The sequence below is a fragment of the Dermacentor albipictus genome, chromosome 1 (assembly GCF_038994185.2).
Source record: "Dermacentor albipictus isolate Rhodes 1998 colony chromosome 1, USDA_Dalb.pri_finalv2, whole genome shotgun sequence".
Taxonomy (NCBI): Eukaryota; Metazoa; Arthropoda; class Arachnida; order Ixodida; family Ixodidae; genus Dermacentor; species Dermacentor albipictus.
Window position 1 is genome coordinate 12,921,091 of NC_091821.1, and position 19,631 is coordinate 12,940,721.

The 19,631-nt window shown below is 45.8% G+C and overlaps 2 protein-coding genes across 5 annotated transcripts in view; one reads left to right on the plus strand and one right to left on the minus strand.

Annotated features, from left to right (window-relative positions):
- Positions 1-6,299, plus strand: part of LOC135918192 (mitochondrial amidoxime-reducing component 1-like) — a 34,782-nt gene extending 28,483 nt beyond the window's left edge. The window contains exons 5-8 of the mRNA XM_065451870.1: positions 5,327-5,473; positions 5,537-5,598; positions 5,979-6,050; positions 6,117-6,299. Of these exons, the coding sequence (XP_065307942.1) occupies positions 5,327-5,473; positions 5,537-5,598; positions 5,979-6,050; positions 6,117-6,261 (426 nt within the window). The 3' untranslated portion in view covers positions 6,262-6,299. The remainder of the gene's footprint in view (positions 1-5,326; positions 5,474-5,536; positions 5,599-5,978; positions 6,051-6,116) is intronic.
- A 5,233-nt stretch (positions 6,300-11,532) lies between these two features.
- Positions 11,533-19,631, minus strand: part of LOC135918189 (Na(+)/dicarboxylate cotransporter 3-like) — a 42,446-nt gene continuing 34,347 nt past the window's right edge. For all 4 annotated transcript variants that reach the window (XM_065451862.1, XM_065451863.1, XM_070532050.1 and 1 more), the window contains 3 exons: positions 18,436-18,597; positions 18,108-18,245; positions 11,533-13,888 (listed from right to left, as the gene is read on the minus strand). In XM_065451862.1, the coding sequence (XP_065307934.1) occupies positions 13,718-13,888; positions 18,108-18,245; positions 18,436-18,597 (471 nt within the window). In that variant the 3' untranslated portion in view covers positions 11,533-13,717. The remainder of the gene's footprint in view (positions 13,889-18,107; positions 18,246-18,435; positions 18,598-19,631) is intronic.

Below are 19,631 nucleotides of genomic sequence, written 5' to 3' on the forward strand. Positions count from 1 at the left end.
AGCAACCACAATGGCCCCTGGGTTATCACAGGCGACTTTACCGCGCATCACCAGCTATGGGGAAGCACTAAAGTTGACTCCAGAGGCAGGAGTTTTGCCTCCTTTGCTGCCGACCATGATTTGTGCTGTGTGAATGACGGCAGCCCTACATTTCTGCGAGGCACGACCTATAGCAGCTGCTGGACCTAACTTTGGTGTCACGGCGCTTTGCCTCGATCGTCCAATGGTTCACGGACATAGAAAAACATGTAAGCGACCATATTCCAACATGCATAAAGATTAGAGGAGTTGAGCAACGCTCCTCCTCTTCTGTCTTGCGTACAGTTGATTGGTCAAGGTTTAAGGATATGGATGACGCATGTCGGGAAGGCCTTTCACACACTATCGAAGATGCAAACGCAGGGGCACTGAAAACATCCATCTGCTCGCTTACATGGTCAGCAAGGCGAACAAATTTGGCCATTGAACTGGAGAGGGTGCGTGCGTCACGCCGACAGGCGGAGAGAAGGCATCAGCGCACGAAGTCCGTCTTGGATCTGAGGACTTCACGACGCACACAAAAGAAAGTCCAGCGTCGTATGGATAAATTGGAAGACAAGCGATGGAAAACGTTCTGTCAGTCGCTTGATCCCCGAAAATCGATCTCGCACATATGTAGAACGGTTAGGGGTCTTCGCTTATCTCCGCATTAAAGAAAGCCATTTGCTGCTCTGGCCATCTACCAACTCCGCTCGGAACTTGAAGTGGCTGATGAGTTCTGTGCGCGGGTTGCTGGGTCCGTGGTTATCATTACTGACGCAGCACTGAATGACATCCCTGAGGCACGTGTACCAGAAATGAATGTGCTATTTTTACACGAAGAGCTCGATGCTGCGTTAGCGATCTGCAGGCGTTCTTCGTCACCAGGACCTGATGGCACCACGTATGCTGCCCTATGCCACCTTGGACATGACGCAAGTGGTGAGCTGCTCAACTACTACAATGAGTCTTGGCAAAACGGCGCCGTTCCTAAACAACGTAAATCGAGCAGCTTGATCCCCATTCTGAAACCTGGAAAGTCTTCGCTTGATCTATCATCATGTCGTCCGACTGCGCTTTCGAGCTGCGTCGGTAAACTGATGGAACTATTCATGCTTCTTTCAAATGGTACCTAGAGCGATTCAACATGTATCCGGGCGCCATGACGGGCTTTCGTCGAGGTCGCTCGTCCATCGACAACGTCATTGGCATCGTAACCTGGGTCCGAAATCAAAAAAGCCTCAAGCGCCTATCAGTGGAACTTTTTCTAGATATAAAAGGAGCATACGACAACGTCGCCCATTAGGCCATACTGAACTCACTTGAGGCTGTGGGAGTTGGTGGGCGGATGTATCAATGGATTCGGCACTATTTGATGAGAGGTGCTTTTTCTTTCAAACCGAAGACGGCCCAGCTTCAGACCATTGCATCTGCCATGGTGTGCCGCGCAGGTTGGAGTGTTGAGTCCTATTTTGTTCAACCTCGTCCTGGTAGGACTAGCAGAGTAATTACCGGGAGTAGTTCATGTCTCAATATACGCCGACGACATTTGCATCTGGGCCTCTGCGGTGACTCGCCCTCAGGTACGAGCCAGGCTTCAGCGCGCGGCAACCATGACGGCGTCTTATCTCGGAGAACAAGGCCTCAGTGTGTCTACTGAGAAGTGCACATTGGTTGGCTTTACGCGCAAACAAATTCCATTGTATCCTGTTTCAATCAATGGTCAAGATGTATTCTATGCTAAGACACATCGCTTTCTGGATGTAATCATTGACCGCAACCTCTCGTGGAGCCCTCACTGCGTCTTTCTGAAGAAGTTAGTTGCCATTGCTCAGGTCTTCAAATTTCTCAGCGGGAAAAACTGGCGTACACCAGTCCATTCTATGATGCAGCTTTACACGGTACTGTTTCTCGGGCTCCTACATTACAGTTTACCAGTGTTGTCAAATACATACGAGACGAACTTTCCCGCTTTCGAGAGCATACAAGTTCAAACACTACACACGTGTTTAGGGCTGCCTTGGTGCACCTCAACAGCAGCAACAATTGCCATCGTGGGAGACCATATGATCCAGACACATGTAGCTGTCGACTCTCTCAGAGCGCACATTCGCCATCAGTCAAGGATCCCCGGCCATCATTTAGCCTCCTTACCAGTCGAGAGACCTCAAGCGACCTTTTCAAGAATGATTAGCGCTCATCAAGGGTGCATACCGTCGTCTTTTACACCGGCGGCGAAGCATTCATCTCCCCTGTGGTGCCTGCGACAGCCTCAAGTGAATTTTGCTATTCCTAGAATTAGAAAGAAGGCCAATCATCCATCGCCGGCTCTGAAGCAACTTACACTCCTCTTGCTGCACCAGACGTATCATGACCATACATATATATACCGATGGTTCGACCTCACCTACCAGCTCAACTGCCGCATTAGCCGTTCCAGCTAAGCAGGTTACAGTTACATTCAAGTTGTCACATATGACGGCAGAACTTGCAGCTCTCCATGCCGCTATGACGTACGTCACCAAAGAGCCAACAGAGAAATGGGTCGTATATTGTGATTCTAAGGCAACTCTTCACAGTATCAAGTCTGCATTACATCACAGAACTTTCGAGCAGATGATATCTGACATCAGGGAAGTGCACCACCATGCTCTGGAAAGAGGGCAAAACATTATCTTTCGATGGATTCCTTCTCACTGTGGCATCGTCGGCAACAACCTTGCTGACAAGGCTGCCCGGTCTGCCCACGAAGATATCCAGACGCGTCCAACACCTCTGGCGAGGTCGGACGCTGCCAGGGAACTTCGCCCACTTCCACGCAAAAAGTCACAAGATCTCTGCAGTTCAAGTGCCTTCAATTGCGGATTACATAAACTGGACCTCACACTACGGCTACAACTACTATCTAACCTTTCCCGCGGCGAAACAACCTTGCTGTGACGCTTGTGGCTGGGAGTGGCATTCACGAACGCCTACTCCTACAGTTTGGGAATGGCCGAGAGCCCCGTGTGCGACTCCTGTGAGAAACCATATATCACCTATTGTGTACTTGTCCTCACTACGATGTACAACGACTCTCTCTGCGAGCAACTTTACACCGACTGGACTCGAGACCGTTCACTGAGCCAAAGATACTCGGACCGTGGCCACACCCGTCACTGGCACTGAAAAGTGATTCGTGCAGTAGTACGTTATTTGAAGTGCACCGGTTTAAGAGACCGTTTAAAGTGTCCCTCCCTCACGCACTCAGTGCTTACACTCTCCCTTTTTTCCTCTTTCTAGTTCCCTTTCCCCCATCCCCAGTGTAGGGTAGCAAACCGGGTGCTCGTCTGGTTGACCTCCCTGCCTTTCCTGTCCTTGCTCCCTCTCTCTTGACACGTGCTATGTACCAGACGATTGGAAACTAGCTCGTGTAATCTATCTATATAAATCAGGAGACCGTTCTAATTTAACTATTTACAGGCCAATCTCTTACCCAGTATTGCTAGCAAACTTCTCGAGCACATTTCATCTGCAGTCATGAATACTTAGGGGTTAATAACTTTTTCTTTCGTTAACCAACACGGTCTCCTGCGCGGTCGGTCATGGGAGACGCAATTATTCGAGTTAATTACAGAAATTCACATTGATGTATACGATTTGTCCCATATCGATGCCGTTTTTGTAGAGTTCACAAAAGCTTTCGCCGATGTCCCTCACATGCGTGTAATAAAAAAGCTTACCAGCCTTAACATAAATACTAACGTAATCAAATGGCTAACAGATTTTCTAAAAAAACGCCATCAATCTGTTGTAGTAAACGAACATTGTTCTCCATCAGTACACGCCAGGTCAGGAGTGCCACAAGAATATGTGCTCGGGTTGATTTTGTTTCTAATTTACATTAATGTTATAGGAAATTCCATGACTTCTCCAATAAGATTATTTGCGGACGATTGCATGATATACAAACAGGTAACTAACACTCAGAATGCTGATAACTTGCAGTGCGATTTGCACACGTTAAGTACATGGTGTCAGGACTGGCAAATTGAAGTAAACGTAAGCAAAACAAAAGCCGACTGCAAAGCTAAACCCATTAACGTATTTTTGCACGATGAATACCAGGCCAGTTGAATTTCTACCCAACATTAACTATTCAGGAGTTCATTGAGCGTCAGATGTACCACGGAATATGCACATTGATGCTGTAATCAGTAGCTCATGTAAGAGAATCGGATTCATTAGGCGCAACTTGCATTTCGCCAATCCTGATACAAAACTTTTGGCTTACAATACATTAGTTCGCTCAAAACTGGATTACGCATAATAAATCTGGAATCCTCACCAGGCGTGCCTTATAAATAAGCTTGAATCACTTTAGAACAAAAGTGCCCGTTTAATAGCAAAATTTTACTCTCGAACATCAGCATAAGCATAACATCAGCATCTCAGCATAAGTGAAATAAAAATCTCCCTAAAATTGTCTTCTCTGAAATCACGCAGACTGCCATAACTTTTGTCGCTTTTTCAAAATGATTACCACAGCGGCTGCCAATTATCATCTCTAATCAAATCTGCCCATCGAGTGTTTTCGTGTCTGGACCACCAATGTAAATAAGAACTTTTGTGTGCCAGAACGACCGTGTTTTTACATTCACCTCTTGTCCGTACTATTAATGAATGGAATAACCTACCCTGAGACATTGCCTGTATCACCGACCATGAAGAGCTCGCTCACAAATTAGAGTCATCTTGGGGCGTGAACGATTATTTGTACTTCGCATTATTCACGCACATAGTTATTTAATATGTGAAATTTTGCATATTGCTAGTACTCCCTATACTGTTCACTGTGTATTCTTTATGCACATGAATGATCAGCCTAGCCAGCTGATTGCGTTCTGTATTCTCATTTGCTTAGCGCATTTCGTCCTTTTAATAGTTTGTATACGTTCCTGTTAGAATTTCTTTTTCTTTGTGTACACCTTCTTGCCTTATGTATTGATTTCATGTACACTCAGACAACTCCTGTGGAGTTTCTGCATATTGTTTTTCACCAGAGCAAGGGAATTTATATAGTCCGATCAAAGTAATTAACTTCCTCTATTTGCCCGCTCTGCATATTTTAATTATTTTTTTCACAAGCGGCAGAAGCAGTCTTTCTTTCTGCCATAGCTTAAGCTGTCTTTGTCATGATGTCTCTTTCAGCAGGCTTTCTCGTTTGCTTCAGTTTTGTAGCGATTTCTGTGTTTCCTTCTGCTATGTTGGCAATGCTATCGTTGAACAATTATTTTGCATTACTTGTTTGCTCACTCTTCTGGTTCAGGTGGCCTTCCAAGATGAATCAACATTTCACGTCCTCTCAAAGGCATCCCTCGATGGGCTGTTGTCAAAGCTGCCTGGAGACAGTGACATTCAACAGCGCAATTTTCGACCCACACTTATCATAGACGGCTGTGAAGCCCATGCAGAGGTGAATGTTCGTTTTACTGGGGAAGCTTTCGTCATGAATAACATTTTACGTGTACATGTGCAGGACCACTGGCGACGCTTCAGGATCTCAGACGCAGAGATGGCATTCTTAAGCCGCACACCTAGGTAATAAAGTAGAATTTTTAAGAACATGTTCTATTTTCTGTTGAAACTGCAAAAATTGAGATAATGTAAATAATTAGCGAACTGGCGGCACGTAAGTTAAAAGATTGCAGTCTAATGTTGAGAAGTTGATCATGGGCCCGAACCATCAGCATCTTCTTTCATGTTCGTAGGCAACCAAATATGCATGAAGAAATTTCTTGCAGTGCAATATTTACAGCAGTTGTTACGCTCACTTTAATTAAGGTCGATGCACAAACTCTGCATCATTACCACTGTGCTGCAGCAAGTTGCAAGAGATGTTTCACATTCCTCAGGTCATTTCCTTTCCCGCAATTTTGTCTTGTTGTTGGCATTGTTTCAAAACTGTCATTAATTTACAGGTGTATCTTGACGACGGTAGATCAAGACACAGGCATTAGAACTGACAAAGAGCCACTTGTGACACTGCGAAAGTAAGTACAAAAAGTGGTCGCTTAGTTCAGGCTTCAAGCGTTTTCACGACGAGCTTCTTTTTGCAGGTACAGAATTGACAGGTCTGAAGAAGGAGTGAAGAAGTATGAATTCCAACCACTTTTTGGTGTGGGCGCATTGCCCATCAGAGATGGCCGAATCACGGTCGGAGACGAAGTCTATGCTCTGCTGTCCCCGAACTCATTACTGTGAGCCAGGCACGTACCCAGGGGGGGGCCCGGGGGGGCCCGGCCCCCCCCCCCCGAAATCAAGTGGCATACCCCCCCCCCCCCCCCTTCCCCACCCACGCCACCACTCCTCACACATTCCTAAAGCGCCGCCAGATTAATGTTGAGACTTAGCAGCTGTTCATCGGTCAGCCTTATGCTGCCTTTTTCACTCCTTTTAGATGGCGGTAGTTATCGGCATCTCTTGTAATGTGAAGGACAGTTTTCTCATAGATTCCGCACCCGCGCGATTAACTCGAGATGCGTTCAGTTGTCACCATCTATTCCACCGTCACGCGCATAGCTCTTGCTTTTGTTAGTTCAACCTTCTTTGTTTAGGCTGATCCAGGGACCAGGAGAGGGATGCGGCTGTTACTTAGCTGGTCTGTATACTCTCATGGAACAAGTTGCGGCCGGACAAAACGCCAATTGCGTTTAAGTTTTCCCTGTGCTTCATTATTTCCTTGAGTTACTTACGGCTCGCCGCGACGCTGGCAGATGCCCGGAACCATATACACGTGATATGGGTTAGATAAGGTGGGAAATAAAATAATGTGAAAGAGCGTCCATCATGAAACCCTGCAATAATTCTTAAACCCATTAGCAAGATGACTGTCGCCCGTTAGCTCGTCTGTTTTTCCCTAATTGTATAGCACTTTTCGTGCAAATTTGGCAACTGGAAACAAAAATCGCAAGGAGTTGAGAAATTAAGCGATCTACTAAGGGAGAGAGCCAACGCAATAACCAAAAATGTTGACTGTTGTTTATGAGAATATTTATGGATCAACATCTTTTTATTTAAAAAGGAAGTAGAGGAAACGCCGCCGGAAGTGGAGAATAATTACTTGCTTTGAATGACGCTTCTACAGTTATCGGTCGAACCGCCTCACGTAGCCACTTCTCTGCTGTGCTTATGTGAGTGTTTTTCTAACCTTTCTCGGTGAGCGCAGTACGTCTAGAATCGCAGAGTCCTGCGCTCTACGCGGTTGTATGGGAGTGGCGGCCGCACAGCGTTACGCAATTCGCGGAACTGTCAAAACTGATCAACAAGGCGAAAATAACTGCTATTCGAAACTATAACATGAGAAAGACTGAAGAAGCCGTAAAAAATGAACGCAGCCTGAAATCAGTAAAAAAGAAACCTGGAATAGGACAAACCATGATGTATGCACTAAAAGATAAGAAGGATAATATCATCAGCAATCTCTAAGATATAGTAAAAGCAGCGGAAAAATTCTAAGCTGACCTGTATACAGTACCCAGAGGAGTCACGATACCTCACTTAGAAACAGTAATGAACAGGATACAGAAACTCTCCTATAACTAGCGATGAGGTCAGAAGGGCCCTGCAAGACATGAAACGATGAAGAGTGGGAGGAGAAGGTGGAATAACAGTCCATTTAATCGAAGATGGAGGAGACATAATGCTTGGAAAACTGGCGACTCTTTATACGAAGTGTATATCGACTGCAAGGGTCATAGAAAACTGGAAGAATGCAGACATTATACTAATCCACAAAAAAGGAGACGTTAAAGAATTGAAACATTATAGGACCATTAGCTTGCTCCCAGTATTATATAAGATATTTGCCAAAATAATCACCAATAGAATAAGGGCAACGCTGGATTTTGTCAACCAAGGGAAAAGGCTGGCTTCAGGAAGAGATACCTTGCAATGGATCACATCCTTGTCATCAATCAGGTTATCGCGAAATCTGCAGAGTACAATAAGCCTCTCTATGTGGCTTATAGAGATTACGAAAACGCATTTGATTCAGTAGAGACACCAGCAGTCTAGAGGCACTACGTAATTAAGGACTACAGAACGCTTACGTAAAAAGCTTGAAAAATATTGCTACATGCGTGTGGTATGTTTGTGTGAATGAGGTACGTGGGCGCCATCACTCCAGAAAAGAGAAGGAAGAACGAACTGGGCTCGCGCTGTGAATCTAAACGGTCAGCGCTGCAACCATTGTTGTAAATATAATCTGTAAATAGTTTCTCGTCTTACTGACTCGTCCTTCGCGTAAGAATATATACAGAGGTTCTACAGCTACCTTAATTCTACACAAGAAAAGCAGGGAGATACCTATAGAGAAATGGGTCAAACAGGGAGACACAATTTCTCCAAAGCTATTCACTGCGTGCTTAGAAGAATTCAAGCTATTAAACTGGGAAGGCTTAGGAGTAAATATCGACGGCAAGTATCTCAGCAACCTTCGGTTTGCCGATGACATTGTTCTATTCAACAACAATGCAGACGAGTTACAACAAATGATTGGAGACCTTAACAGAGAGAGTGTAAGAGTGGGGTTGAATATTAATATGCAGAAGATGACGATAATGATAAATTGCCGGGCAAAGGAACAAGAGATCAGGATCGCCAGTCGGCCACTAGAGACTGTGAAGGAGTACGTTTACCTAGGTCAATTAATCACAGGGAACCCTGATCATGAGAAGGAAATTTACAGAAGAATAAAAATAGGTTGGATCGCATACGGCAGACATTGCCAGCTCCCGACTGGAAGCTTACCATAATTATTGAAAAGTAAGGTGTGCAATCAGTGCATTTTGCCAGTGCATATGGGGCAGAGACTTGAGAGCGAGTTAAGGACCACGCAAAGAGCGATCGAACGAAGATTGCTAGGCATAACGTTAAGAGAGAAAGAGAGTGGTTTGGATCAGAGAGCGAACGGGTATAGACGATATTCTAATTGACATCAAGAGGAAAAAATGTAGCTGGGCAGGTCATGTAATGCGCCGGTTAGATAACCGTTGGACCATTAGGGTTACAGAATGGGTACCAAGAGAAGGAAAACGCAATCGAGGGCGACAAAACACTAAGTGGAGCGATGAAATTAGGAAATTCGCGGGCGCTAGTTGGAATCGGTTGGCGCAGGTCAGGGGTAAATGGAGATCGCAGGGAGAGGCCTTCGTCCTGCAGTGGACATAAAACATGATGATGATGATGATGATGATGATGATGATGGTGGAGGTGGTGGGCCCCCCCCGAAAAAAAATTCTGGGTACGTGCCTGCTGTGAGCAGTACAATTTCGGACAGAAAAGTGCTGCTGTGCTGCCTCTTGGTTACTAATATGACAAACTTTTTTTTCCCAGTGAGTGCTTATTATTTCAAAGGTTTCTTTATGTACCATATTTGGACTTGTATAACGCGACCACGTATACGTTGTGAGGGGAACGTTCCAAGTTCAAGTTCAAGTTTATTGTTAGTGCATGTACAAGAAACGGGCTTACATATTATATACAGCATCAGGAGGTCCCAGAGTGAGAAACTGCCAGGGGGACCTCCTATCATTAGTGGGCGCATAAGAGTATTAGAGCAGCAAGTAGAGGACGAACAAGCAAACAAAACAAAAGAAAAAAAAAAGCGTCAAGAAATACAATTCGTAGGGAACAAGTTCAGATAAATAGAAGACAATTAGATATATATTAAAAACAGCGTTATACAGTATACGATCACAATAAATAATCAAACAGAATATCTAGTAATCTGTAACAAAAATTTGACTCTTCTGCATATTACGAACAAAGAAAAATACAAAGTGTTTTACAGAAATATGAAGCCGAAATATGAAGCAGGAATATGTAAAGAAAATGTAATAAATATGAAAATGTATTTATGACAAATGAAAAGATGGTTCTGCTAACAGTATTCTTTTCATATTGTGTTTAAAAAACTGCAATGAAAGAGATGACTTAATATTAACAGGGATGCTATTCCAAAGTGAAATACCATAGAAACGAAGTGTAAATTTACCATAGTTAGATTTGATTTTAGGTAATAGGAGATTATTGCGTTCTGAAAACCTAGTATTATTTTTGTTCATGAGGTTATCAAAAGGAAGACTGTCTAAGGTTATTTCACGATGAAAGAGACAAAATGTAATGAGTGACAACTTATGATAGAACAGCTGTTGAATGGGTAAAACGTTAAGATGTTGACAGATAGTTGTGTAAAGTGTAAAGATAGTTGTGTTGTGTAAAGATAGTTGCGTAAAGTGTCAAGAATATGATAATACAATTACTACGATACTAACGTGACTTAAAGCCGCATTCAGTAACCAAAGGTTTGGAAAAGCAATAACGAAGCACGCACATGCTTGTGAGACGAGTTCTTGCAACTGGCTCTAGTAAAAGCTCTAGTTGATACTGGGCGAGTTGATTTTGGTCTATTTTGGAAAATGCGCGTAAAGGCGAAGGACAAGATAAATATTTAAACGGGCCACGGCGCACATGTCTCATCTTCCACCGCTTTGTTATTCTTTGTTTTACGCGCTTTATCGAAAATGAAACGTTATAATATATACTCGCTTTACTACGGTATTATGTTCCTTCATTAGGCCAATAATTTCTCACCCACTGGCAATGTGTTCACACCAAAACGTCGTGGTGCGCTCTAGTCTGCTACTCTGCACTGTGGAAGAGGGAACGGGAGTGAAAGTACTGGGATGGATGATGATGACAAGAGAAGTGGTGAGTGCGTATGTACAAGAGACAGTTGCCTTGCTAGAGCCGCTCATCGAGCTTGGTGTCCTGCAGAAACTTCAACAACACTTTAGTTGCACGCATTGAAGTTGCAGTGTCAGGCCATGGGTCGAGGATAGCTTCCTCCGACAGTGGTTGCCTGCCAACGCTGGCTAGGAAACTTTCTAACGTCCTTCGCTCCAGCATATATGCTGGGCAATCGCACAGTATGTGTCCCAGTGTTTCAGGCATCTAGCAGTGTTCACAATCAGGACTGTTCGATTGGCCGATGAGGTGCGCGTAGCGACGGGTGAACGCAACGCCGAGCCGAATCCTGTGTAGCCATGACGTTTTGCTCCGTGTAAGCTTCGGGGGCAAACAGAATTCACCGTCTGGGTCGATCATATGTGCCTGTGTTCTCATAAAACGGACAGCCTTTAGAGCAAAAAACTGTCAGCCCAAGAACTCCGTACAGATGGTTAACCACCGAAGCTGGAACGTGCGGCCCCGGTGTTTATCACTGGGGAAATCCCGACAGTTCATTAAAGTATTTCTCAATTATTGGTTAGGTCACTGTGTTGCTTAAATAATTATTTAATTACGAGGACGAATGCGGAAGCAGTGGCACGAGCGCGTTCGCGTGGTAGCGCCTAGGGGCGCCAACGAGCCAGCTGTTGAAGATGACGCTGGAGCCAATGCTAACACGACACACGCCGACACGACAGTGGGGAAAGTAGCCCTTAACAGCTTCACTGTAAAAGGGGACGGAGACTGATTAAAAGCCAAACAGGCCTGGTCACTATAAGCCGTTCACATCTTTGTGGCCTACACTAAAACTCCTCACTAAAAAACAAAAGTAGCGCCATCCTTTGAAGATTGCCGCCGTCGTCCTCCCCTGCGCTTTCCGTCGATGTTCGGCCCTCCCATTAGCCGGACGCCGCCACGAGCCTTTTGCGTGGGTGTTTTTGGTTCCGCTGCCATCGCGGTGCCAAACATTGGGCGAGCGGCATACGCAGACGCCACGTTTGCGCCTCCTTTGTGCTTTTGTAGCATAGTTCGGTGTTCGTGATGTGTTACTGTGGCTTCGGATGCACCACACGTGAAACTGACGGCAAGCGACTCTTCCGGATTCTATCTGCGAAGCGAGACACGGCGCGGAGGAAGGTCTGACTTCAAAGAATCAGCCGGGCCGGCTCTGTGAGGTAAGCGAGCGATTCTTCGCTCATCGCTAATCTCATATGCTACCATTGTTGATGTGGTTTCGATAGTTCGCGCTGCGCTTATTTGCAACTTTCGTGGACGACTTCAACGAAGCAGTCGTCAAACGCACATGCTTTTTGTCGACTGAGTCATACATTCCATTGCGTTGTCTTTGGACTCAATGCATGCGAACAGCACCTTTTGGGTGTATCGCCGTACGTTACGAAGCGGCCACGGTGCGGCGACCGTACCTTGAAAGCGATCTGCGATGCCGACAGAGAGTCGCGACTGCTGATATAGGTTCGCGCTTTGTGTTCTCGACGCTTACTTAGCGTTCAAGAGAGTCGCGCCGGCCCGTATCTTGAAAAGCTATCTGCGAAAGTCGCTGAGTGCGGCGCTGCCGAAATGCTATGTTCTCGCCGCTTCGTTGGCGCTGAAATGAGAAAGGCGCAGCACGGATAAGTAGAGCCCACCGAGCCATCCAAGCGCAATGACAATCAGACGTCCTCTCGATGTTTCAGCAGCCAATCACGATACAGCGTCAAAAAATCACGATCAAAATACGGCCTCGAAAGCGCGAGCGACACGTAGCGACATCGTTTGATTCTGAGAGCGTCTGCTAGTTCGGCTTCGCGTAGGGGGACCTAACGCCGGCGCAGGAGGAGGAGGAGGAGAGGAGATGGCGCTACCTAGGGGCATTGGCATAAACGGCGCACGAATGCAAGCGGCGGCATTCGGGAACAAGGGCAGCTGACAGACTCGTTTCACGGCACATTTCGGCAATAGGATCCTCTTCCGGCTTCCGTTCAAGACGCGTAGAATTGGAGGAAGCTTTAAAAGAGGAACTGAATCCGAAGTAAACGTGAATCGGCACAGTGGGCATTCTTCACAAATAAGTTGATAGGTTGGTCGTCCTTTAGTGTGAATGGCGCAACCCACTCTGGGAGATTGGCCACGAATAGGGCACTACGAAAGTTCAAAAAAATTGTACAGGAACATAAATCGAAACAAAATTACCAAGTGAAAATTGTTAAATTAAATGTTAACTGGTACAGACATGAATCACTGGTAACTAAATATTAGATATGAGAATATATTTTAAAAGAAGAAAGAAAATGAACATTTTCAGCATGCAATTCTTTCCTTTTTTTCTGGGCAACTAACGCCGCTCTAGGAGAACGAAAAAACCCACATCTAACACGCGTTTAAACATGGATAAAAGTGGAGGTTCCTTTGTGAACCACGGAAACCCACACTGCTCGCGGGCGCGTTCTGCAGGAGACGCTCATCGGAGAGGCAGGCGTCGCGCGAAAGCGGTGCATGTGAAACGAAGCCGCATAGCCGCGACCGCAGCGGCGCAGTCGCTTGTATCTATGGTTGCCCTTGACAACGGTGACTCGGCTTGCACCTCACTTTTGTCGCAACAAAATCATGCGTGCTTGTTTTTATTTTTAATTCATGTGACCCCAGATATACGCACGCGACACTGCTACGCATTATGTGAATGTCCATCACTTAAGTGGGAATGAGCAAATGCCCAAACTGTGTGTAACAGACATGTGAGGCTGAAATCCCGATACTCGCCTGGCGGACATATGTATGGTACAGCGTCTTAGCGTGACACTACATGTTTTGCACTACATTCTCTTAACATGATGGCGCGCGTGCTGTAACAAATGGAAGTAGGATATTTGTAGCATGTGAGGAACTTGGCAGGATGGATGACGCGTGACGTTAAGAGACTCGGTGAGCGAATTCAGACGGAGAGGACATCCAGCCTGGTAGACAGATTTCCAACGGTGCCGGTGCCTGCTGGGTCCAGCCATGGTGGGGCCTCCTTCCAATCGAAGACATAATATCCAACTGTGTTGACTGTGAAGAGCATTATGGTTATAGTGGTTGCCTTGGTCATCAGTCCGGCCACCATCTGCAACGTGCACCACAGAGAGATGTGCAGTACAATAATGAGTAGGCCATCTATTTTACAATCTAGTTTCCACAACGACTCTCATGTGAAGAGGGCAAATTCTTTTTAAATTTATCATTTTGATTTAACTAAATCAAAGGTTAAGCCGAATATCTCACATAGGAGCAAATTTTCGAATTTCCCAATGGTGTTCACAAACTCTATCACAAGCACAGCTAGACTTAATTAATTGTAATTATTTATTTGTAATCTATTACATTTCTTGGTAATATTGTAATTCTACGATTACATTTTTTTACACGGTACCACTCACTGTTATACAGTTACTTTTGTCAGTGCAACTTACATGTACTTTATTGGCGGGACAAGCTGTAACAAGTGAAGCGACTTCGAAAAGCTGAATTCGGCGGGAACTAAAGTAGAAGGCCCGAGATCGCACCACGCAGCAGCCACTTCAAGCAGGCAAACCCAGAAGCTATACAGACATTTGTCTCCCCGCGTTCAAGGGGACTCTACCGGATGCTGGCCGACGAGTTTAACCGGTGCTGGTATGTATCTATCGCGACGGCCACTTGGGGTGCTAATGCCAACATATTACCTACGGACGACTTTTTACAGGTTTTCATTGGCCCAACCAGGAGCGTCAAGTTCCAGGAACAATAAAGCGCTTCGCTTCACATAGGGCCCAGATGCTGAGTAACGACAATTTTGTGCGCAACGTATCCAGTACGTTACAATTAACAGCGCCCTACTCCCCAGCGCGCACATCGAGCAAGTTTTTTGTGTCGCTGCTAATGACTTCACGACAAAAACGAAGGAATATTACGTATGAAACATTTGAAAAAAATATTATCAAAGATAATCAATGTATGAAAGGCTGCAAAAAACGCACTGAATGTGCGGGGCCAGCTTGTTCTGTTTACGGCATCTGTGCAACGTTATTAAAGGTTAGAAGAAAAGTAACGTAGAAGTAATTGATTACTTTTGAGTAATTTCTCGATTGCTTTCGCGAGGCAGTAATTGGTAACTGTAATCAAATACATTTTTAATAAAACAATTACACTTGTAATTGCTGACTTTTTTTTCTTTAACGTGTACAAGTCTGAGCACCACCAATAACAATTACTGGTATTATTGTGGTTTAATAGACATTTCTAGGGCTGTGAAAAAAGATGCTACTATAAAACTGGTTTTGCTTATATGGTGAAGTGAATATAGCATGAGCTTTGGCCCTTCCTTGTTATGCTCAACAGCGTACTATGTCATGTTACATGACAAGGTCACTGGCACTGTGAGAAAGACATGCAGATCCAGATTGCCGGGAAAAATTATTAATCATACTTAGTCACTCTGGGTGTCCATTAATATCATTGCCTTGCTGCAAATGTTAAGCGTTTTTATCTGAATAATAGAGGGATAAACTGTAATATGTGCTTGTCAGCATATGAAACTTGTGAGAATACGACGATGGTTCAAGTATTGCTGATAGTTATCTTTTTTTTCTTTGTCCTTAAGTTCATGTTCAGTATAAATATTATCTTTACATGTATAAAGAACCATACAAGTGAGCCCCATATTGTTCATTTGTGTTAATGCGTACAATGCACTTAAGGGACCCTGCAACATTATTTATGAAAGGTATGGAAGATGTCTAGTAATAAAAGGCATCTTCTCACGAATCTTCAAAATTATTGCGCGCCTTGTTTAAAAAAGATATCGGCAATCAAATGATGCCACTTCCATGCCTACTGCTCTCAAGGTAGTGAGCCGCGCTCTCGTACTTTCACCTATGTCTCCGTGCCCATAGCCTCCTATGCCGTGCTATGTTCCGCACTCCATCTTATCAAGGTTTTGTGCCAGCATCGCCTACAGATTAGATACGTGGCGCCACCCTCCGTCGCACTGACCATACTGGAGGCCATGGTCATAGCATCGGTGCAGTGGCACCGTTCTTCACTACTAGATATCGTCATCGCCCTATCAGTAAAGTAAATTACAAGGGAAAATATGTACAATAACACAAAGGACAGCGCCTTGCCAAATACTTGCAATAAAATGAGGCATGTGAATGCTGTAGCAAAATTCCGAAGACCACTCAGCACGTCCTAGTGGAATATGAGGGGACTCACCGAGTGAGACCCCGTAGGTAACGTAGTACACTTTCCAGAAGCGCTTCGATTTAAAGTGGACGGAAGAATCAACCGGTTAGAAGTCGAGATAAGCAAGAGTCATTGAGAGTATTGGTGAAAAGAAAAAAGCAGGGAAGCAAGCCGTGACGCTTGAACACAAGTATAGAGCACTGGACCATCAGTGTAAATTGAAACGCGAAAAAGTCGAAAACGACAGGAATGTGTTGTTGTGTTTTCTGGTTCGCCTGCATTTGTAAAGTGACTTAATTCTGGCTCCAAAACGTACGCAGATTTGCGACCACACCATGCTTAGAAAACGAATACAGAGCCATTCCGCGTCGCACGCCCATGTAATCATGGGTATAGCAGGAGTTCTGGTAAGCTTTCTTTTCTTGTTGACGTTTCAAGTTATGCATAATGGTATACCAAACTCCAAATAATATACTGATGTCTAAGCATGGTAATAACGTGTATATTATGTAAAATTGCGAGTTATGTACAGCTGGAATCCCGGTGGCTGGAATATAGCCGTCATTCGAGTATGATTCTATTTCGAACCAGTTCCTTTTGTTTCTAATGGCTCAAGTAACACACTGCTTGAGTTAGTATCACCATCACTGCCATATTTTGCTGTGAACTGGTGAACGTGTTGTCTAGGGGATACTTTGTACAAAGCATTAGTGAAATCCATCTCCTAATCCCTATTCGAACGACTCCTTTGTGTTGGGATCTATGTTCGTCCCCACAGTTGACAATTTTAGCATTTCCACGTATGCTGCTAGAACTCGGCGTCTTCGATGAAGCTGAACTGCTAAGGCCTATCTTACTCACACCAGTGGCACCTGTAAGAGCACTATTTATTGAAACGAGGACGGTTAAGGCATCCGGCTTCAATTGGAACAGCCTCTCCTGCATTTTTTTCTTATCACTTATTGTAGTAACGGCCTACTGGCAAAAGAGAACTGCATTATCATTGCGTCACGTGTGCATAGTTGGCACAATTATGAGGTTCTTCAGAATGAGTTTTGCCGAGTAAAATATGGCTGTCAGTCATTTTCCTTTTCTTCTTCTTCTTCTTTTTTTTTTGAAGGAGATCACTAGAAGTCGATTATATAGCAGATAAAAAGCGGAGAGTCACTGCGTGCGTCTGCACCTTTAGCCGCCTTTACTCGCTCGGATGCTATTCGAATTACGGCCAAGAGGGAATGCGCTGCAGAGTGAATACCACGATCGAAAAATAGAAATCCCTTCGGAGTACGGTGGGTATACTGTCGTCGGAATCTGATTTATTTTACCATTTTCCCCAACGGTGTAAAGCGAACTGGACTATCCACCAGTTGACACAGGCTTCAGCTTTGTCACTTAGCGCAAGTGAGCTGGTTTTCGAATCACGCATTCTGCTACGTGAGGAAGATCTTGCAAGCGAGGCGTCGGTGACGTGATGGTCATTGCAGGTTTACAATTTTTAGGCTGCCGGCTAATGCGACACGGGCACCTGTACGGCGAAGGCAGTTGCTCGCAGGAGACGTACGGGTGGGTGCTTCCCTTTGCGAAGACTGACGTGCTTAATTGCCGTGAAAGTAAAGTGACGTGTATTTCCTTCTCGCGTTTAAAGATATATCGTAATTAACCATAGTTTGCCCTAAGGTGTCAGTGACCTTAATTCACCCAGCGTCACATGGAGCTTGTCTGTGCAAGGTAATTTCATTATCATTGTCCCTGTCGTTGTTTACGACGAAGGCGCCAAATAAAACGATGGACGATGGAAGACGACATGGGACAACCATGTAGCCACGTTAGTGCCTACGTGGTTGTCCCGTGTCGTCTTCCTTCGTCCGTCGTTTTATTTGGCGCATTTGTCGCAAACATGTGTAATCAACTCGCCCACCAGCACGTGCCCTTTCGTTGTGCAAATTTTATTTGCATTGCCTGTATCATGTTTCTTGTATTCTTGTGTCATGTTTAACCACCTAATCAAAAGGCCACTTCTCAAGCTCTCCCCTAATTTAAGATCGTTCCATGGACCAGAATGGCTCATGCAGCTCCCGCGCGGACGCGGGGAGTGGGCGTGGGAAATGAACACAGCGTACCATGTCCCTGGCTCCAATGTCAGTGATGCTGTTGAGCAGCGCCAGCGCCATAGAGCCCACGGGGAAAATCATCGACGTCGAGGAAGCGACGAGCACGGGCACCGCGAAGTACAGCGGGTGGCACCGGTTCCCGATCGCCTGCGAAGCCACAGCGACGACCACTGCGTTCCAGGCACACGCTGTGGATATTCACCGCGAGCGTCACTGTCGGCCGAATGACTGGGCCGTGTGGGATTAGGCGGACTGGCACCCGTCAGAATGCCGTGGCGCGGCTATGGGCCCCTTGCCGTGACGGAAAGAAAGAGGCACGCGCAGGCAGGTCGCTCACCGCGTCCACGGCGACTGGCATGAGCAAAGAGGCGGTGGCCGCGTCGCCGGTCATCTCGGTGAGGAGCGCGGAGCACGCAGTGAGAACCACTTGTGACAAGTGCCGGTTGGGCGCTTGGATAGAGCGCACCCGCCGCGAAATCCACGCTGCCAGCCCGAACTCCTACGAAGGTGTGCCGGAGATGATCAAACGCGATAGACTACGTGCCTAAATATGATACATTCGACAGCCCTCTGTCGGATCTCAGAGAACTGTGTGGGAGATAATGCTGCTGAAAAACATATAACTACGTTGCTCAGTAAAAAGAAAAATACATTCGCTTTTTAACCAAACTAAGTGACCACAGCAGCTGGTGGGAACTGTTAAAAAAATCGCAGTTTCACACGAAAGGCGAAGCATTGATAGCGATAGCAATGTATTCGACTACACGAAATAAGGTTCGTAGTTTTGATGGCCGTAAAAATTGCAGTAAACATTCGCTTACTAACTCAATCAACGAGAATGATGTCACGCGGGCACAGGCAAACAGGAACACCTCGCTCAATGACCGCGAACACTCACAGTCACAATGCTGGCGTGATGAAGAGCGCCTGCATTCGGTGAACGAACGCTTCGGGCTGCCTCGCTTCAGCGCGTCTCCGACACTTGAGGTTACGCAACCTCTAACACTAGGCGCGCGGCAGAACAGCTCACTTGAATCAGCCAGCCATCTGGGCTCTTACAATCTTTGCACCCGCCGCAGATTACCTCCAAGATATGGCGCACGGACAAGCCCTGCAAAGCCACGGCCGGGCTAAAGAGGAGGCTTGCGCTCAATTGCCCCATTCCTCCCCTAGCGCGCGCATAATCACGTTATACTGAGCGCTCAACTCCTTCCTCCCTTACAACCCTTCTTGCGCGAGCTTCATCACGTGACATTCAACACCGGGCACGCGAAAGGACGGCGCGCATCAAGCCGCCATCCTTCTCGACTCAGCCTTGCATCCTACGCATCCTACGCATTTCCTACGCATCCACAGCAAACGGTGCGCGGGGTGCGATCATATCGCGACGGTGAAAATTTTCCTGGAGTGTCCATGTAATTCCGATTGCCGTAAAATTTGTTAGGTTCATCGCCCGAGTGCTGCAGACGATAGCCGTGCGTGTTTTCGCGCGTGCTGTCTCCCACCACTGCCGCAGCGTCTCATTCATCGCAT